Genomic DNA, 18,113 nt, shown 5'->3' on the forward strand with positions numbered 1-18,113 from the left:
GGTGCCGGCCGGGCGCGACTCACTGGTGCGGGGCCGGCCGCCGAGCCGCCTTTATCAGCTAGCCACGGACGGCTTTCACTGATCGGGCTGGCAGGGCCGGCTCGGCAAAAACCCGCCCCCCGGTTCTGGCTGCGGGCTGGGCAGCGTTACGTGGACTGATGTGATGCAACTGTCGGCGGCTTGCCGTCGCTGACCGTCCCCCGGCAGCTACCGTCGCTGACCGTCCCCCGGCACCTGCCGTCGCTGACCGTCCCCCGGCAGCTGCCGTCGCTAACCGTCCCCCGGCAGCTGCCGTCGTCGGCACGTTCCTCGCTGCGCTCTTTTCGTCTACCTCGCTGGGAACTTACGTGAGCTGGACCTCGACTTCTGTCAAAGCGTGTCGGTTTGTCCGCCTCCGATTTCCGGCTGCTGTTGCCTGTCCCGACACACCCGTTTCTGAAATGGTCCACCGGCACGCTTCCCTGCACGTCCTCCATTGCGATGCTCTTCCAGCTTTCTCTGTGGACCCATGGCTGCGCTTACTGAGTCACCCTGGCAATCCTTTACTGAGATACCCTGGCCTGCCTCGCCCAACAAATCAATCTCTCCGGTGCCCTAGGCATTAATTCTCTGCGGCTCCCTAGGCAGTCCTCTATGCGGTCCTCTGGTAGTCACTCGCTACGGCCCTCTCGGCAGTCTTCGTCTTTTTCTGGCAGTCCCCTCCGCGACGGCCTTCATTGTAATTATCTGGGCAGATTACAGCTCTCTGGCAGTCCTTCACTTCATTCCCCTGGGCAGTCCTGCACTGCATCCCCATGGGAAGTCCTGCACTGCATTCCCCTGGGCAGTCCTGCACTGCAGTCCTCTCGGCAGTCCTGCACTGCATTCCCCTGGGCAGTCCTGCACTGCAGTCCCCTCGGCAGTCCTGCACTGCATTCCCCTGAGCAGTCCTGCACTGCAGTCCTCTGGACAATCCTTCACTTCATTCCCCTGGGCAGTCCTTCATTTCATTCCCCTGGGCAGTCCTCACTTCATTCCCCTGGGCAGTCCTGCCCTGCGATCCCCTGGGCAGTCCTTCACTTCATTCCTCTAGGCAGTCCTTCACTGCATTCCTCTGGGCAGCTCTTCTCTGCGGTCCTCTAAGCAGTCCTTCATTGCAGCTCTCTGAACATTCCTTTCTGTGGTCCTCTGGCCTCCTTTCGTTGCAGTCGTATTTGTGGAAGTGAAATCTTATGATTTCCTTATCTGCAAGAGCCTCAAGGAAAAACCGGTACGAGACGTTATTGCTCAGATTGCCGCAGATGTATGTACTGTTTCATGTAAACATCGTAGTGCGCGAAGGCCAGACGTCTCAGCTGCAGCGTCCCTACACGTCCGCGGGCCCATCCTTCATCCCGCATATAGTCCTATCTGTCCAAAATGTTAGGAACGTCAAATTTTCATTAACCTTTCAATGCTTCTCTGAATGTCAGGAGGAGCATCATCTTTGGCTCGGGTAAGTAATGTTATGGAACTTTGCGAATTTATGCACTGCTGATCAAGGAGCACAAAATGGAAGAGGCTGCTCAGCGATGTAACTGGACTTAACTGTGTTCTCGTCCACTGGAATGCAGGATCTGGTTTTCAACAGAGGATCTCAGTGAACGCCTCAGTATTTCAACGCCAGAGAATTGGCCATCGACTGTAGTCCGCGTGCAAGCAACGCTAGTAGTGCACACAATCTGACGGTACGCACAGCAGTGGTCAAGCACGTGACTCCGGTTACTCCGATGCCTTTTTCGACATCCTGCTACGGCTGCATCCGTGCTTATTTATGGCAATGGTCAGGCTAAAATGACCACTATATGTCTCGAATGTGATCCCCTCCCACCCCCTGTACCTGCTGACTACCTAGTGAGTAATGGACCCGAGCACGTGTCGCTCTTTTGACTACTTCAACAGCAACACTTACCGGTTCTGCTGTTCCGAGGGCATACAGTTCATGACGTCACCGCTCGAGCGCGTTCTGATTGGCGTTTGGCTTGCGCCAGCGAATGACGTGAGGTCTCTCGATCATCGCAGAGTAGTGGAAAAGGAACTAAGCACCGGTACTCTACACTCGCGAAAGCGGCCGGTGACAATAAAAAACTTGATCCGAACCCTTTTAATGGATGGATTTCTGGGATCAGCGCTCAATCATTCCGGTCCTAGAAAAACAATCCTGCTGTTATTACATAGACCTGTAGCGTGGGCACTGTCTGAACATTGCCAAAAATGGGAGATAGTACGATGGAAAAAATTGAAAGATGACAGACGTAGCATTCATACGTTAAAGTTAACGGGAATACATGTGAAAATATGGAGAAAGTAAAGTGACAAAGTGGCAAGTTGAAGGGCGTGTTCGTTCAAAAGAAACACCGGCCGTTTCAAAAGAGAGCCGTCGGGATATATAAACACATATATAATTTGCCCACTGGGTGAAGTGAGCGGTATGGCAGGTGGCTACACAGTGGCTACACCAGCTTTCCTCAAAATTAGCCCAGCCTCAAAATCTTACCATGGAAGAGGCTCACCCAAGCTGTTTTATGACGCCAACATTCCTCAACATTCACTATCCGCGCATAATGACTTCGACACTTGATGTTGAATTGAAATAGATCTTTGATTGCCTGCTGTGAGCTTTTATGGGAAAAATTTACCTACAGCTGTCGGAGCGGACCTTGTTTTTGGAATTCAGAGAAAATATGACTTTGTGAGTCAGTTGGCTTAGATGCTGTCATATTGTACCGTGCTTTACCCGGGAAAATCAGCATGTGGAGAAGTCTTCCACACATCTGTCAGCATGTCCATCAATCAGTGCAATGCCTACGATTCCGTGGCTCCGTCTGCCCGAAATCCCGCCTAACGATCCAGTGGATAACTATGATGCAGTGCTTCTTATGAGTTGTGCAGCGACCGCAGTGGTCTTCAGTGCGGCAGAGTATGCGTTTATATCGCCAAATTGGCTTTTTCCCACTACCCGCGGCGTTTGAAGAAGAAGAGCTTTATGGCGTGGATTCCACGAAAAATTGCATACGTAGGATTCTCACGCGTTATACTTTGTCCTTTGAAATCAAATAGCACCTGCCTGGCCAATTACGCTGACTAATTCGCCATTACACCAGAAAAACAAACTGATTACACGTTCCGACATCCCGTGACAGACTGGATTCACCGGCGGGGACAGTAAGCCGTCACTCCTCCCGCCGCGCGCGCCACCCGTGCAAACGCCGCGCGCCGGCCACCCCGGCCGTGAATGAAGACAATTACACCTCTAGGTCATAGGGCGGCACGCGCCGCCGTCAGCCGCGGGCCAACATTGAGAAAACGCCTCGGAGCAGAAACAGCGACTCGCCAGCTGCCGCCGCTCCAGATTTGCACCTGTTGCGCCAGACCGCCGCGTCGTCTGGCGGCTCGACTTTGGGCACGGCGCGGCGCGCGCCCAGAGTCAAGCCGTCGCGGCGGCCACGCCCGGCGCGCAGGTGCAATATGTTGGCCAGTGCGGCCGCTGCGGCGCCACCGGCGGAAGCGAGGCGATCCTATTCATAAAACGGAGGCCGGACGTGCGAGCCGGGCTCTGGAGCCTTGAATGGAGGGAAGGGGAGCGGGGTGGAGTGGGGGGTTGATTCAGGCGCGACTGACGGACGGGTGGTCAGCGGATCATTAAAGCCCAGGGGTGTGTTTGACGGGAGGGGAGGGGTGGATGCCGTTCAAACTGGAAGGATTGAGCCTTTCGGATAGTTCCTAACTCCATATCCGAAATACATGGAATTACCAGATCAGTGCATGCATTGTTAGGCAAAGACGTCAATTGTGCGGGATGCACAATACGCATCAATGCCAAAACACCTGTATGCGGGGCACTGGCCAACTTGGTAATTCTGTGAAGCTCATGCATTTTTTATACTACTTTTACGCACATCTAAGCACTACGCAAAGTAACTGATTCCAAAGCTCTTTGCGTAGACAAGGCAGGCAAGACATCACATCATGAAGCCATATTCCGAAAGTTTAGTGACTTATGCAAAGAGCTACATAGCCCAGTACAAGCATGGACCCATATCAGCATTGCTTGGTGGAACTAGTTCACGCCGTTCTGGGTGAATTTGATGACCTTGATGGTTCGAATATTGGACAGGACTGAATCAGGCTGGTTCAAAAAGGCATTGGGTTGGGAATGAGTTTATGTTTTATTTTACAAAAGCGAAAAAAATCACCGAAGTTTATGCCAGTTCCATCACAGTAGTGGTGGTCCTTTGATTACCCAATTCCAGTGCGGTCGTTGAATGCAATAGTGCAACAGACGAAACATACAGCTTACGATTCAGTTTCGTCGAGCTATGACCTTGATTTAATTGAGCTCGAGCTCAGGGTCATTGCCATAACTGGTAGCGGAGGAGTAACAAAAAATATCGTGGCAAATCATACATGGGAGCCAAAACCAAAGAGGCGTTTCGCCAGTGAGGTTTAAAGTTTGTCTCGTTTCCGGCATTCATTTAGAGAATATCATAATCGGAGGGTAGTTGGTCTCTTGTTTATCTATGGAGTTTTGTTTGCTATACTTTCTCTCGTTCATCTCATATTGGATGTACCCTGTGAGGAGATTTCGAAGTGTGTGCTGAGCCCCACCAGAGAAGAAGGAGCAGAGAATATCCTTGAAGTCCGCAACGTTCCTAAACTTCAATACTGACGGACCTATTGGCGCACTTCGACTGGACCGATCCACAGAATATAGCACGCATGTATTGACGTTTAAGAAACAAGCTAATCCACCAACTGAACTGGACCAGACGCGAGTATTTCCGAAGGACCCGAATCAAAAACTGACCGATCCGGCTACACAGAAGCTTGCTTTACTACGCACTCAGCGGATGAGGTCTTACGGCGGCGTCTGCCTCTCATCCTGACAGGAAAGACGACAGGCCACATACTCAAGGGCGTTGCTTGAGTAAGAAGACTAAAGGGGCTCATGCATGTTAACTTGTCATTTTATGTTGCGATAGGCCTTAATGTCGTAGGTTTAGATGACTTATCATGGACATGGATGTATTCAGGAATTGACGAAGAGAGAGAGAGAGAGAGAGAGAGAGAGAGAGAGAGAGAGAGAGAGAGAGAGAGAGAGAGAGAAGAGAGAGAGAGAGAGAGAGAGAGAGAAGAGAGAGAGAGAGAGAGAGAGAGAGGTGGGGGGGGGGGCTTATCTTAAGCCCACTGAAGATCTCTTGCATGACGTTAACAAGATGCATGCCTTGATTCTGTTAGTTTTACTACCTTGGCGTTTAAATGTCAACATCCATTAATACGCATTTTTATAAATTTGAGAATTCATGAGAAGCGCAGTACATGCCCCGGAGCCACTACGTGCATAACCCCTTTATCATGACAATACATTCGCTTTGGCAGGTTATCCGTTATACATCTGTGATACATAAAAAAGGTCGATAGTATGGATTGAATTTTAAATGGCGGATGGGCTTGGGATACATCACACAAACCTAATCCACAAAGAGCCGCGGAGCACTCTGCAATATTGAAAAACCGTACAGTTGTTGAGAGCCCGAGGAAGGGGAAGATACGCTGTGTACGACTGTGGTGATGCCGGCATGCCTTGCCTTCCGAGAGTACTCATTCTTCACATGCCATTTGTTAAAAGTAACCTAACGGAGGTTTCCAAACTGCGTCAGCCGTAAGCGCAATAGCACAGCTTCAAACGGTTGAGTCGTACCCTCCGGGCCGTTACCACTTGTGCAAGCCGACCTTCGAGCATGTGCTCTTGACTTCCATCCTGGCCGACACAGTGGCGGCCTTTGTCGCCCTGTGCTCTACTCTTGTGCCCGGCTCCCCGCATGCGGAGATGGTGTGCGCCGAGACGGACCCGACGTCGGGGCTTGGAGCCGGTCCGCGCCCGTTTGGACGACAATCTCCGAACTCGCTGACGGTTGCACCGAAATGGATCGAACACAGTGAAAGCTGAGGTACTTTATAGTCAAGTCACGAGATGACGGGCGCCGTTCATCCACTTTGAGTCCTCCCCTGGTGCACGGCCAATGTTTATTTTATGGCTACTTTCAGTGATACTGTCCAATGTCCATCAGCGGTAGGCGGTGGGTCTGATCACATCGGCCATAGCCCTCCACAGTCAATGTCCTGTTTGTGTCCTGTTTCTTCTGCGTCCAGCTGTGCTGTCCAATATTCTCCGCTCAGCTTTCGATCCCTGCATATATATATATATATATATATATATATATATATATATATATATATATACTATTCGGAAGGCGACCGCCACATGGGGTGCGGCGACCGCCCTCCCTAGACTGATAGTGGCGCCGCTCGCACCCTTTGCGTCCGCCGGTGACGCTCGGCTGTGCTGTGTCCAGCACCTGTGTCCGACGGTGTCCGACGGTGTCCAGCTGGTGCTGTGTCTGTCCGGCACCTGTGTCCGGCGGTGTCCGGCTGGTGTTGTGTCTGTCCAGCGCCGGTGTCCGGCGGTGTCCGGCTGGTGCCGCGTGCCCCGCGTCCGGCACCAGTGTCACGCGGCGGCGGCAGGTGCTGCTCGCAGCCGCGCACCGTGACACGCGGCCGTGTGACCCGAGGCGTAAATCTGGCCGGCCGGCCATCTGGCCCTCAAGACGGGAGGGGGTGGCGGCGGCCCCTCCTCGCACCTGCGCCCGCCTCTTCCTGCCGGCTGGCCGGCCGGCGCGCGCAGGTGAGGAACATCCGGCCAACGCCGCCGCACGGACACAGAGAGGAAGGAAGAGGCGCATCACAGGGAGAGAATGAGCAGGACAAGGCACCAGCTGCCACCTCTACATCTAGATATAATACAATAGCATACGTCTTGTATAGGCAGTTTATGGTGGGCAATGGACCAAATGCATTCTTTCTCCCAACCGAGTTTTTTGAAGGTTACTTCGTAATTAGGCGTGGCGATAAATAGGCAGAGAACGTGCTTAATTACCTCTTTGTCTTAAGAGCAAGTGGTGTTTAGAACGTGCGCAAAGCTGCGACGCAAATCTGCGAATAACCAAATGTCATGCAGATTGATGTAAAGATAACCGAAGGGCAGATTGTTGGAATGACACCGGCGGTGGTTCATGTTGCGGCCACTGTACTGATGCCGACCACAGCGTCGGCTGTTGTGCTGATGTCGACCACAGCGTCGGCTGTTGTGCTGATGTCGAACACAGCGTCGGCTGTTGTGCTGATGTCGACCAGAGCGTCGGCTGTTGTACTGATGCCGACCACAGCGTCGGCTGTTGTGCTGATGTCGACCACAGCGTCGGCTGTTGTGCTGATGTCGAACACAGCGTCGGCTGTTGTGCTGATGTCGACCACAGCGTCGGCTGCTGTGCTGATGTCGACCACAGCGTCGGGTGCTGTGTTGATGTCGACCACAGCGTCGGCTGGTGTGGTGATGTCGACCACAGCGTCGGCTGTTGTGCTGATGACGACCACAGCGTCAGCTGCTGTGCTGATGTCGACCACAGCGTCGGCTGCTGTGCTGATGTCGACCACAGCGTCCGTGTTGTGCTGATGTCGACCACAGCGTCCGTTGTTGTGCTGCTCCACGTCAGCTGCGCGGAAGTGGCGGCCGACTGGTAGCCGACTGGTAGCCGACTGGTAGCCGCTCGCATTTCGTCAGACGGTGTCGTTATCGCGTGCAGAACAACACCGGCAGACGCATCCTGTTTCTGTTCTCCTGCTCTCTGTTCAGCTGCTGTATATTCCACACAATGGAGGGGGGGGGGGGGGGGATCGAAACGTCCCTTGCACGATTACATACTTTTTGTAAATGTGTCCTACACAGCTCTCCCTTCTACCATCGGTCCTGTAATAAGCAGTTTTCTCTCTGCAGCCAACTTTTTCCAGCCAGTCGGACATTTTCAGATGTGGGACAGGTAAAACTACCGTACTTTCCATTTTCTTTTTAAATCATAGCCTTAGATGCGTGCAGAGTTGTCTCAGTCTCTGTCGTATTGGCAAGCTGTTAGGCGCCTTCTTCATACTATGCTGTACTAAAATCGCACTATTCCAAACACATAGTCGGCCGATGACTTGCCTCATGCAGCGCTGTCATGGTCTCACTCTCCATCGAGCGCTTATGCAGCTGCACGGCAAGCCGTTAGAGTTTGCAAAGTTCAGAAAGTACGGTGGTTTAGTGTATCAGTGTTTCAACATGTCAACATCTGAGTCCCCTTTTTCACCCAAAGACGACTCCAGGACGGGTTTTTGGAAGGCATGGACGGAAAGCGGGAATGGAAGGCATGTCGGGACGGATAGCGGGCTGTTTCAAGCGGACGTGACGTCCAAGGCTCCTTTTGACAGTGCGGACGTGAAATACAAGGCTCCTTGACAGTGCCCTGCCGAGGTTCGGCTGAAGTGAGGCATCACGAGCTCCATTGTCTCAAGGCTGGTTGCATTTAAGCGCCGTTTAACGTATGTGAACTGCCAGAGACGGATCCGAGATTAATGAGGTGAGGACTTAAGGTGCCGTATGTGTTCTCGGGAGCTACGGTGCACGGCTTATGAAAAACCATGCAGTTTTCCTGGCACGATTTCTCGAAAACTTTCAACAACGAGTTACAAGAGATGTAACGTAACATATACAACATGCACAGCAACATACATACCGAAACAGCAATATTCTATGTGCAGGGGAGAGGAGACTACAGGGGATATCTAGTTTGAGTTTTGGCCGTCGGGCTGTAGAGTTATAGTTCTCACCTTTTCTGAACGCCGGCGTCACGTACATCGACAATGTTGACATTTCACAAGCATGTAGGCATGAACAAGGCATGTACGCATGCAGGCAGGAACAAGGACAGTGTCAAGCCATCTGGATGGTTGGCAAACCCTTCTCATCGCGACAAGGCTAGTGTCAGTGCCACGATCAGTCGCCCACAATTTCATCGTTATTTTAGCTGCGCCTGGCGAAACGTAACAATGCCAGGGTCATGGCCATAAGCTATGGCCCCCGAATGATAGAGTGTGTCGGAGCGGGTTAACAAATAGGGCTTCTAACAACAGCGCAGGACCCTCTATTCATGTAGGAAACACTCAAAACCCAATATAAATGGCCCTACATTCAAGTAAGAAGTACCCAAAACCCAGTGCAGAAGGCCTCCGAAAGATGGAGTGTACCCGAGGAGGTTATCAAATGGCCCCAATAGGAACGCAGGGCCCTAAATTTAAACACCAAGACCCAATGCGCAGGGCCCCCGAGCAATCCCGTGTGGCCGAACAGTCAGGCGAACAGAGGGGCCCCCGTCAAGAGCGTAGGCCCCCGTTCGAATAGGACGTATCCAAAACCCGATGTAGAGGGCTCCCGAACGATCGAATGCGCCCGAGCGGGTTATCAGATAGGCCCCCGACAAGAGCGTAGGACCCCAATTCAAGTAACACGTACCCAAGACCTAGCGTGGAGGGCCCCCAAAAAGATCGAGTGTACCCGAGCAGGCTATCAGATGGCTCTCGATAAGAGCGTAGGGCCTTACATTAAAATGCTCAATGTGCAGGGCCCCGGGCAATCCAGTGTATCTAAGCAGGTTAACGAGTGGGGCCCCCACAAGTGTGCAGGGCCCTCCATTTAGATGGAAAGTACACCAGGCCCAGTTTGGAGGGCCCCGACCGACCGAGAGTGTATAAGCAAACTAACAGATGGCCGCCCGACAAGAGCCTAGAGCCCTAAGCAAGTGACATAGAATTGGAAACGCCGTAGACAAATGCAGAGGGCCCATGAGCATATCGCGAGTATGTTGGTAGGTGAACCAAAACCAACGTAAAGGGCCCCCGAGCATCCGACAATACCCCGGCAGGTTAACATATGGGTCCCCGGCTATAGCCCACAGAGCCTTTCTGGCGGATGGAGAGAATCCATGGAAGGCCCCTGATTGACGAGAGCGCCCTGGCACGTTAGCAGGGAGGGCACAGCAACAGTGCAGGACCCTCCTAGAAAACGCAAAGAAGTCGAGGCCAACGTGGAAGGCTCCTTGGCGATCGGAATGACACTGCAAGTGGGCATATAGATCCCCGGAAACACCATAGGGCTTCTGGACAGCGCGACAAGGCTTAAAATGTCCAGTTAGCAGCTTTATCAATAAGTAAATATTTGTTCTCTCTTTTCGTACGCCCTTTACTCTTGATTGCACCTGTTCTTGGTGGCCTGAAAATAAAAAAGTCCATATTGGTTGCATTTTGTGTTTAAAAAGCTGCATCTGGTCGGTCGACTATGGGTCCCTTCGGGGTCCAAAGTTGGGCCTTGGCCCCGTGGCCATCTCCTCTGGATCTGCCCCTGAACTGCACCAAATGTTGGCTTGCGGCTGTTTGTGTCATAACGCATTGTTGGTTCGCCATGGACATTCCAATTTTACCGCATGGTTTTTCTCGCCCCAAACGCCTTTGTAGCTTCAGCGACGTTTGCTAACACACCAGACAGCCATAATTGGCCGTGTGCTTTATACGTGCGGACGTGGAGTGGCGGCTGTTGAACGGGGACGCGTTTCCAGTTGACACGCTTCGGTCATTTTGCTTGGAGGTCCGGCAGCGGCGGCGGCTTCGGCCAATCAGCGTCGCCGCTCTGACCGGAGGGCGGAGCCTGGCGCCGCGCAGCTGCGCCGTCCGCCGGCGCCGGCCTGACGTCAGTCGCGATCCTGCGAGCAGCGGAGCGGGAGGTGTCAGTCCGCTGTCCAGCCATGAAGTCGAGCCGAGCGAGCGCGGAGGTGGCACCGGCCGGCCGGCAGCGGCGCCGCGTGGCCTCGTATCTGGAGCAGCTGCGGCAGCTGGTGCCGCTGGTACCGCTCGACAGGCCCGTCAGCCAGCTGGAGGTGATCCAGCACGTGATCGACTACATCAGCCAGCTGGAGGAGCAGCTGGAGCGGCGGCAGGAAGCGCCGCGGCCTGCCAAGCGGCGCCAGCCCCTGCAGGAGATGTCGCGCAACCAGGCGCCCGGCCCCGTCTCCGAGCCTCTCAAACAGGTACGCTGGGGCGCCGCGGTACCGACGGGGTACCGCCCGGGTATCGGCGGTTACAGGCGGGGTAAGGACGGTGTGGAGAGAGGCCTGAGACTGCGAGCTCCACCGATACTTCACCTCTCCACCTCCATTACTGTGTGGGCAGATTCAGGATTGCTCGGAGCGTGGCCTTTTTGACTAGCGTGTCGATAGCTTCGCGAGGCAACAGGCAGAGCGAATGCTGACTTCTGGTATCGTCCGCCTATATACTGTCCACGTCTTCGCGATAAAATCTCCCTAACCACCGACGAGTTCTCATCACCATCATGGACAGTGAACTCTCCTAATAGCAGCAACTAGAGCATAATCACGCTCAAATAAAGTCTACCGCCCCATTCTCCCGTTATGGTTTAATTTGGCCCTGGCACGTGTGTCGAGATCACTTTCAATGGGTGCGAATGCCGGCTTTGGGGGTGGGGGTGGAATACTTAAGTATGGTTCCCCACACCACTGCTGTGCGCCTATCCTCCTCCTCCCGCCTTGTTCATGAACCGCGCCTCGGCCAGCGAGAGAGTACAGTCGATGACATCGGTGTCTGTCAGGACAAATGTGCCAGGGCCAGCTCCTCTTACCGGCCCTGGTGTGACCTTTGTGAGCCGGGCCTCATCACCATCTGTCGGCGCTGACCGCAACGCCAGCCAGCGGTGGTGCCGGACCGTGTCACGTGTCAGGCACGTGGGCGCGGCAGCCGCGCTATAGCCGTGCCCGCGCGGAGCGACTCACTTTCGGAGCTTGCTAATATGGCATCGGACCCCAGCGTGAGTAGAGCGAAAACGTACAAAGCGCAAGCGCGCCACGAACCTCTGAGCCCGGCCCTGTCCCTGCGCCAGCGGCCCACGTCTGCAGCGTGGGTGGCCAGCAGCTCCCTGTGCCTCGTGGTATGCGGCCGTCGTCGTGCCCAGCGCCGACCGGACCCGGGCCGGACCCGCGCCGGACCAGAGCCGGACCCGCGCCGGACCCGCGCCGGACCCGCGCCGGACCAGGGCCGGACCCGCGCCGGACCCGCGCCGGACCAGGGCCGGACCCGGGCCGGATCTCGCCGGACCCGGGTCGAACCCGCGCCGGACCGCGCCGGGCCGCGCAGCTGGCCGCGGGTCCCACGTGAGGCCAGCGACGGCCATCTGCGGGCGGCGCGCGCGGGGCTTGTGTGCGAGAGCCCCTCGGCGGCCCACCTGTCGCCTCTCCCAGCCGGACAGATGCCGCCGCCGCCCTGATATGATTACCGCCGCGCATACCGCTCCCGGTGTCCCATCTGCCACCGTGCTGCCGGCCCGCGGTGCCCCCCCCCCCCCCCTCTCCCCGGCGGCCGCTGCCCGGCTGTCCCCGCGGGTGCCGTCTGTCGCGCGGCCAAATTGGTCGGCCTGAGCGGTGCCCGGCCGTCGCGGCGCGTTACCGCCCAGCCACTGACGGCCCGCCGCCGGCCGGGGGTGGGGCGGCCTCCGCGGGCCGGGCGGGGCCGCTGTGACCTGCGAGGGAGGGCGCCGGAGGGGCGAGGTCACACGGCGGGAAGCGGTTCGCTGTCAGGTCGCGTGGCAGCGGAGGACACACAGTTAGGTCGCGGGGTTGCAGGGGGTGGCCCGTGAAGTCACATGACATTAGAAAGCGTACCGGAAGATCATGTGGCGGCGAAGAGCAAACCGTAGGGTTGAATGCCGAGTGTGAAAGAGCGAGAGAGCAGCTGGTAGCGGCACGGGAGCGCTGTTTGCCGTGCCTTGATGGCCCGTTCTGCGACGTCACTTCCTGTCTCTTTGCATGAACACTGGTTTTTGTCAATGGAATAAGTCACTAAACTGGGATGACTGGCGCGCGGCAGTCATCATCTTTTGTAAAAAATTGTTCAAAAGGACGCTTCGCGACATGCATGCCACAATGTTTATCATTAGCTTCCGTGATGGCAATTTCGTTAATAGAAATAGCACCGGCACAAACATGCCGATAAGTGTAACGGCTAACGAGGCAAGCATCCCCGTCTCCGCCCTTGTTAACAATGGATCATTAGCAGCTGCGAGATAATGGCCAAACTTCACATAAACGTGAATGATGCGCGCTTTTGCACTGATCGCATGAAAATGCATCAGAGCATCAGCAATACTATAGTACAAGTTGGAAAGGTGATGCGGTCTACTAGTTTTGCCATGAAGTGTTGGGGTCAGCAAAACAATGACCCTTGCCCGGCGCCCAGACCGCTGCCACGGGGGCAGTCACACGCGGCGATGTGATCTCCTCATGGTCAACGCATATGTCGTCGTCTAATATTCCGCCGTAATTTCCCTTTTCATGTGCCCTACCGCGTTTAGATCCGCTGCAATCTCCAAATGGATCCTTTGTCCCTCTGGCTAATAGCATGAATAAACATATCCTATAAAGAGACGAACAGATTTCACACGCAGCTTTTGAAGGGGAGCTGGTCCGCGTTAAACGAGCGCGAGGGATTAAGGTGAGGGATTTGGGCAGTGCTCTCCCTCTGATTGGGGTCTGGCTTGGAACGCGGATCTTCACAAGCAGATATATCTTTCGCTGGTTAAACCCATCGGCAATGTTCCCAGCATGCAAACGGCTGGTATATTCAAACAGTGCGCCCTTTGTTTCAGGTGCAGCCGCGGAGTTCAATATAGGCTACTGCTGCCTGGTCTGGCCTCCCCTTCCCACTAGTCAGAACAGAGTCCTCGAGACCAGGACTCCAGAGTCGCCAGAGGCCTCGAGCTGGCGATTCTGTGATCGCGGAAGTTCCAGAGCTGAGGACTCCAGGGATTGCCAGGGTTCTGCGGCCAGGGCTCCAGCATCGCCGGACCCCTCAGGCTGAGGACTTGAGAAGCGCTGGGCCCCGAGCTGAGCGCTTCAGGAAGGGCCCCGAGCCCGCCCGGACGACTCCTGAAGCGGAAGAGCGCGCAGCCGCCGCCGGCCACCTGCGTCCACGGTTCACCAGTCACTGCGTCCGGACCCACGGCGCGCCACGGGAGCCGCCGCAGCCGGCCGGCGCACAGCTCAGCAGGTCCGCGCCGCGGCAACCGGCCCCACCCAGGTCTCAACCGCGGGCTGCTGAGCTCTCCGCCGCTGACCGCTGAGCTCTCCGCCGCTGGACTCTCTGAGCTCTCCGCCGCTGGACTCTCTGAGCTCTCCGCCGTCTGGATGCTGAGCTCTCAGCCGCTGGACTCTCTGAGCTCTCCGCCGCTGGACGCTGGGCTCTCCGCCGCTGGACTCTCTGGGCTCTCCACCGTCTGGATGCTGAGCTCTCAGCCGCTGGACGCTGGGCTCTCCGCCGCTGGACTCTCTGAGCTCTCCACCGTCTGGAAGCTGAACTCTCCGCCGTCTGGACCTCGCGCCCGTCTGCAATGACGCGGCTGACGCTGCCAGTCAGCGGGGCTGTCGGAGGTGCATCTCGGCCGCGCGTCTCCGGGTATGACGATAACGGTGGATTCCGTCGGCTCACTGCACCTCCGAGCGGGACGCACCGAGGTGAAAAGACGAGGCGAACACCCACCGACGCACAGCAGGAGGGAGGGGAGGCGGACCGACCATTACATGTGATATTTCCCCACAGTGTGTTGTGCTTGCATTTGCGCTTGTTTCGCGCCGGGCTACAGGACACAGTCCGGCTTTGTTTCCGTCGCCCCGGTAGAGGCTACACCCGCGCGCGGTCCGGCGAGAGGCAATAGCATGAATGGCTCATGTCACAAATGTTGCCACCATCGCGTTTGTCTGCCACCATTGTGCTACACTGTCTGTTGGTAGCGTAGCGCCTAGTCGTTTTATTCATGTAGTCGCGTGCCGTCGCCGCAGGTCTCGCTCCTCGAAACGTGGCGATGGAAGAGCCAGCGAGCGTCCCTGTTATAATGAGCTTAGAGTGAGGCTAGCGCGTTTCTTGTGCGACTCGAATCTCAGAACACGCACGGTGTGCGCGGCGTTCAAGCAACTGTGACAAATGTCCACAGGCATTTTCTCACGATGTGAGCGTGAGTTCCCTTGTGGCTCTTTCAGGCGATGGATGGTAATGTCACAGCGGCTGTTGCACTTACCGGAGGGCAAATTCGCGCATTTTGTTCGTGCAAAGATACCAAAGACGGTGTGGTGAATACACGTCATAGCATAAGTAACGTGTTTTCGAGTGGCTTCGGCAAAGAAAGGTAATATTACCCATGACACAACTGGCGAAAAGTTTCAAATATATCAAACGATTTATCGATGAACATGCCGCAATAATAGCTATCTTAGTAGTAAAGGTAGATATTTATGTGCACACTGGACCGTCTCCCTGCAGTGGATTCACGGAAATACACGAGTGGTGGTACGGAAACCCGCCTGATGCGGAACACCGTGTTGCAATTAGAATCGAGCTGCTTCAGCGGCTTGCGACCAATAAAATGCAGAAGTTACGTGGGTGAAAAGTTGCAAAATCTGCCGATTTTGTACGTCGCATCTTTCCTTTTGCAGACCACCTATTCCGTCTCTTGCGCTTCGTAAGCCGAACGTCAGTTTATGTTTTCATTAAGTCAGGGGCGTGTGGAGAGTTTCGCAAAAAAGGCAGAAAGCACAACTCGGATACTCAAAAATTTCCATTGAAAACGGAACTTAGTGCGGCCGGGCGCCATTTTGTGTGTATCGTAGGGCAACGTCGCATACTCTCGGCCGTCTTGTTTTCGTATCTATGTGGAGCTGTTAGCTGGCAATATTTAGTCGCATTCACGCGACTAAATATTGCCATGAATTTGGTGAGGTGGTGGTACTATGTGCGTACGCCTCTGCACTGTATTTTATACAGCTATGTGTTGTTAATATGTGCGAAAAGATATCTTGTACGCAGATGTGGCTATAGGTTAAGCCCATAGGTGAAACTTTGGAAGCAAATGACAAAGTAAAGGTCAAACTTATGGCAATACGAAACATCCCCCAAGCGTCAGGAGAAGCCACCGCAGCCATCGACTAAGCACGCATGCCTAACTTAAAGATGATACATTTTGGCAGACTCCCAGAGCGTCTACCGGTTTACTTCAGAAGCGACAGCGCAGCTTTCGGATTTCACTGAAATACCTGGCGATTCCTGCGCCTGTGGACTAGTTGCATATCGCTATCTATTGTCGTGCTTTTCTTCCCATGGCTGGAAACGTCACACTTAAATTCTTACAGGATGAGGGACGGCGTGCTACGTGTGAGGTAACAACAGACTCCCTTCAGCTACCAACTGCTGCAGCCATCGCAGCATCTGAGTCGAGAATCGAGAGCAGCCAGGCCCTGGACCATGTGACTAAGAATACCCAGTGACCGCTGACCGCCTACTGGTCGCTGATGACTGGCTGTTGATAGGTGATAACTGAATACTGGTCGCTGATGACTGACTACTGGTCGCTGATGACTGACTGTTGATGGGTGATGACTGACTGTTGATGGGTGATGACTGAATACTGGTCGCTGATGACTGGCTGTTGATCGCTGATGACTGACTGTTGATGGGCGATGACTGGCTGCTGGTCGCTGATTGCTAACTGCGGATCGCTAATGACTGCCTGTTGATGGGTGATGACTGACTACTGGTCGCCGATGACTGACTGCGGATCGCTGATGCCTGACTGTTGATGGGTGGTGACTGACTGCTGGCAGCTAATACTGACTGCGGATCGCTGATGCCTGACTGATGGCTGACTGCTGACTGGTGACTGCTGACGCTCACTGACTGATCGGGGTCAGCCGACCTCAGGTCACAGCCAGATAGATGCGTGCTGACCGCTTACTAAGACTACAGATGACCGTCCGCGCCGAGGAGGGAGCCGTCCCGCCTCCGGCCCGCCATCGACTCCAGAGCACGCACACAGGCCTCCGTTCGGCGGGCGTCGCCTCCCGCCTCCGCCGCGGCTCCATCGCGTCGGACGCGGCGATCCGCCGTCGACAGCGTCGATCGATCCGAGCAGTGGGGCCGACGCGCCGAAGACCCGCAAGTCCACCGGATCGGACGCGGCGCCGCGGCCGACCGCCTGTCGTCGCCGCCAGCGCCGGCCTCTGGCGAGCTCTGGCAGGACGGGACCCTGATCCCGGCCCCAGCGCGGCCTCTGGCGAGCTCTGGCAGGACGGGACCCTGATCACGGCCCCAGCGCCGGCCTCTGGTGGGCTCTGGCAGGACGGGACCCTGATCACAGCCCCAGTGCCGGCCTCTGGTGGGCTCTGGCAGGACGGGACCCTGATCACAGCCCCAGCGCCGGCCTCTGGCGAGCTCTGGCAGGACGGGACCCTGATCCCGGCCCCAGCGCCGGCCTCTGGCGAGCTCTGGCAGGACGGGACCCTGATCACGGCCCCAGCGCCGGCCTCTGGTGGGCTCTGGCAGGACGGGACCCTGATCACAGCCCCAGTGCCGGCCTCTGGTGGGCTCTGGCAGGACGGGACCCTGATCACAGCCCCAGTGCCGGCCTCTGGTGGGCTCTGGCAGGACGGTACCCTGATCACGGCCCCAGCGCCGGCCTCTGGCGAGCTCTGGCAGGACGGGACCCTGATCACGGCCCCAGCGCCGGCCTCTGGCGAGCTCTGGCGGGACGGGACCCTGATCCCGGCCCCAGCGCCGGCCTCTGGCGAGCTCTGGCGGGACGGGACCCTGATCCCGGCCCCAGCGCCGGCCTCTGGTGAGCTCTGGCAGGACGGGACCCTGATCACAGCCCCAGTGCCGGCCTCTGGCGAGCTCTGGCAGGACGGGACCCTGATCACAGCCCCAGTGCCGGCCTCTGGCGAGCTCTGGCGGGACGGGACCCTGATCCCGGCCCCAGCGCCGGCCTCTGGTGGGCTCTGGCAGGACGGGTACCCGGTTCTACCAGAGCTCGTGGATCCAACTGTAGCTTGTTTTGAGCTGTGGCACCAGAAACTGCCGCATTTAAAGTTTTTTTTCCGCGCAACTGTCAGTAGCCGCTCCAAAATGAAGTAAGAATAGTATGGGGGTTAAAGGGGCGTCCGTAGCCACTGTCGCAAAGTCCCTTTTCTGGAACTGGGCACCGAAGGACAAACAATGACGAATGGGTGATATATACACAACAATTCCTGGTTAGGTGGCTGTCCGAGAGCGGATTTCTCTAGATGCCGGTGCCGACATTATCCGTGAAAGTGAACGTCGAATGTTATTTGAAGCGTGAT

The 18,113-nt window shown here is 55.9% G+C and overlaps 1 protein-coding gene across 1 annotated transcript; it reads left to right on the forward strand.

Moving 5' to 3' along the window:
• Positions 1-10,652: 10,652 nt before the first annotated feature.
• Positions 10,653-15,096, forward strand: LOC119089595 (DNA-binding protein inhibitor ID-1). Its single transcript, XM_037212356.1, has 2 exons — positions 10,653-10,970; positions 13,598-15,096. Exons 1-2 carry the CDS (start codon positions 10,689-10,691, stop codon positions 13,619-13,621), a joined length of 306 nt encoding a protein of 101 aa, XP_037068251.1. The 5' UTR covers positions 10,653-10,688; the 3' UTR covers positions 13,622-15,096.
• Positions 15,097-18,113: the final 3,017 nt, after the last annotated feature.

This window comes from Pollicipes pollicipes, unplaced genomic scaffold (assembly GCF_011947565.3).
Source record: "Pollicipes pollicipes isolate AB1234 unplaced genomic scaffold, Ppol_2.1 Scaffold_3087;HRSCAF=3621_pilon_pilon_pilon, whole genome shotgun sequence".
Classification (NCBI taxonomy): Eukaryota; Metazoa; Arthropoda; class Thecostraca; order Pollicipedomorpha; family Pollicipedidae; genus Pollicipes; species Pollicipes pollicipes.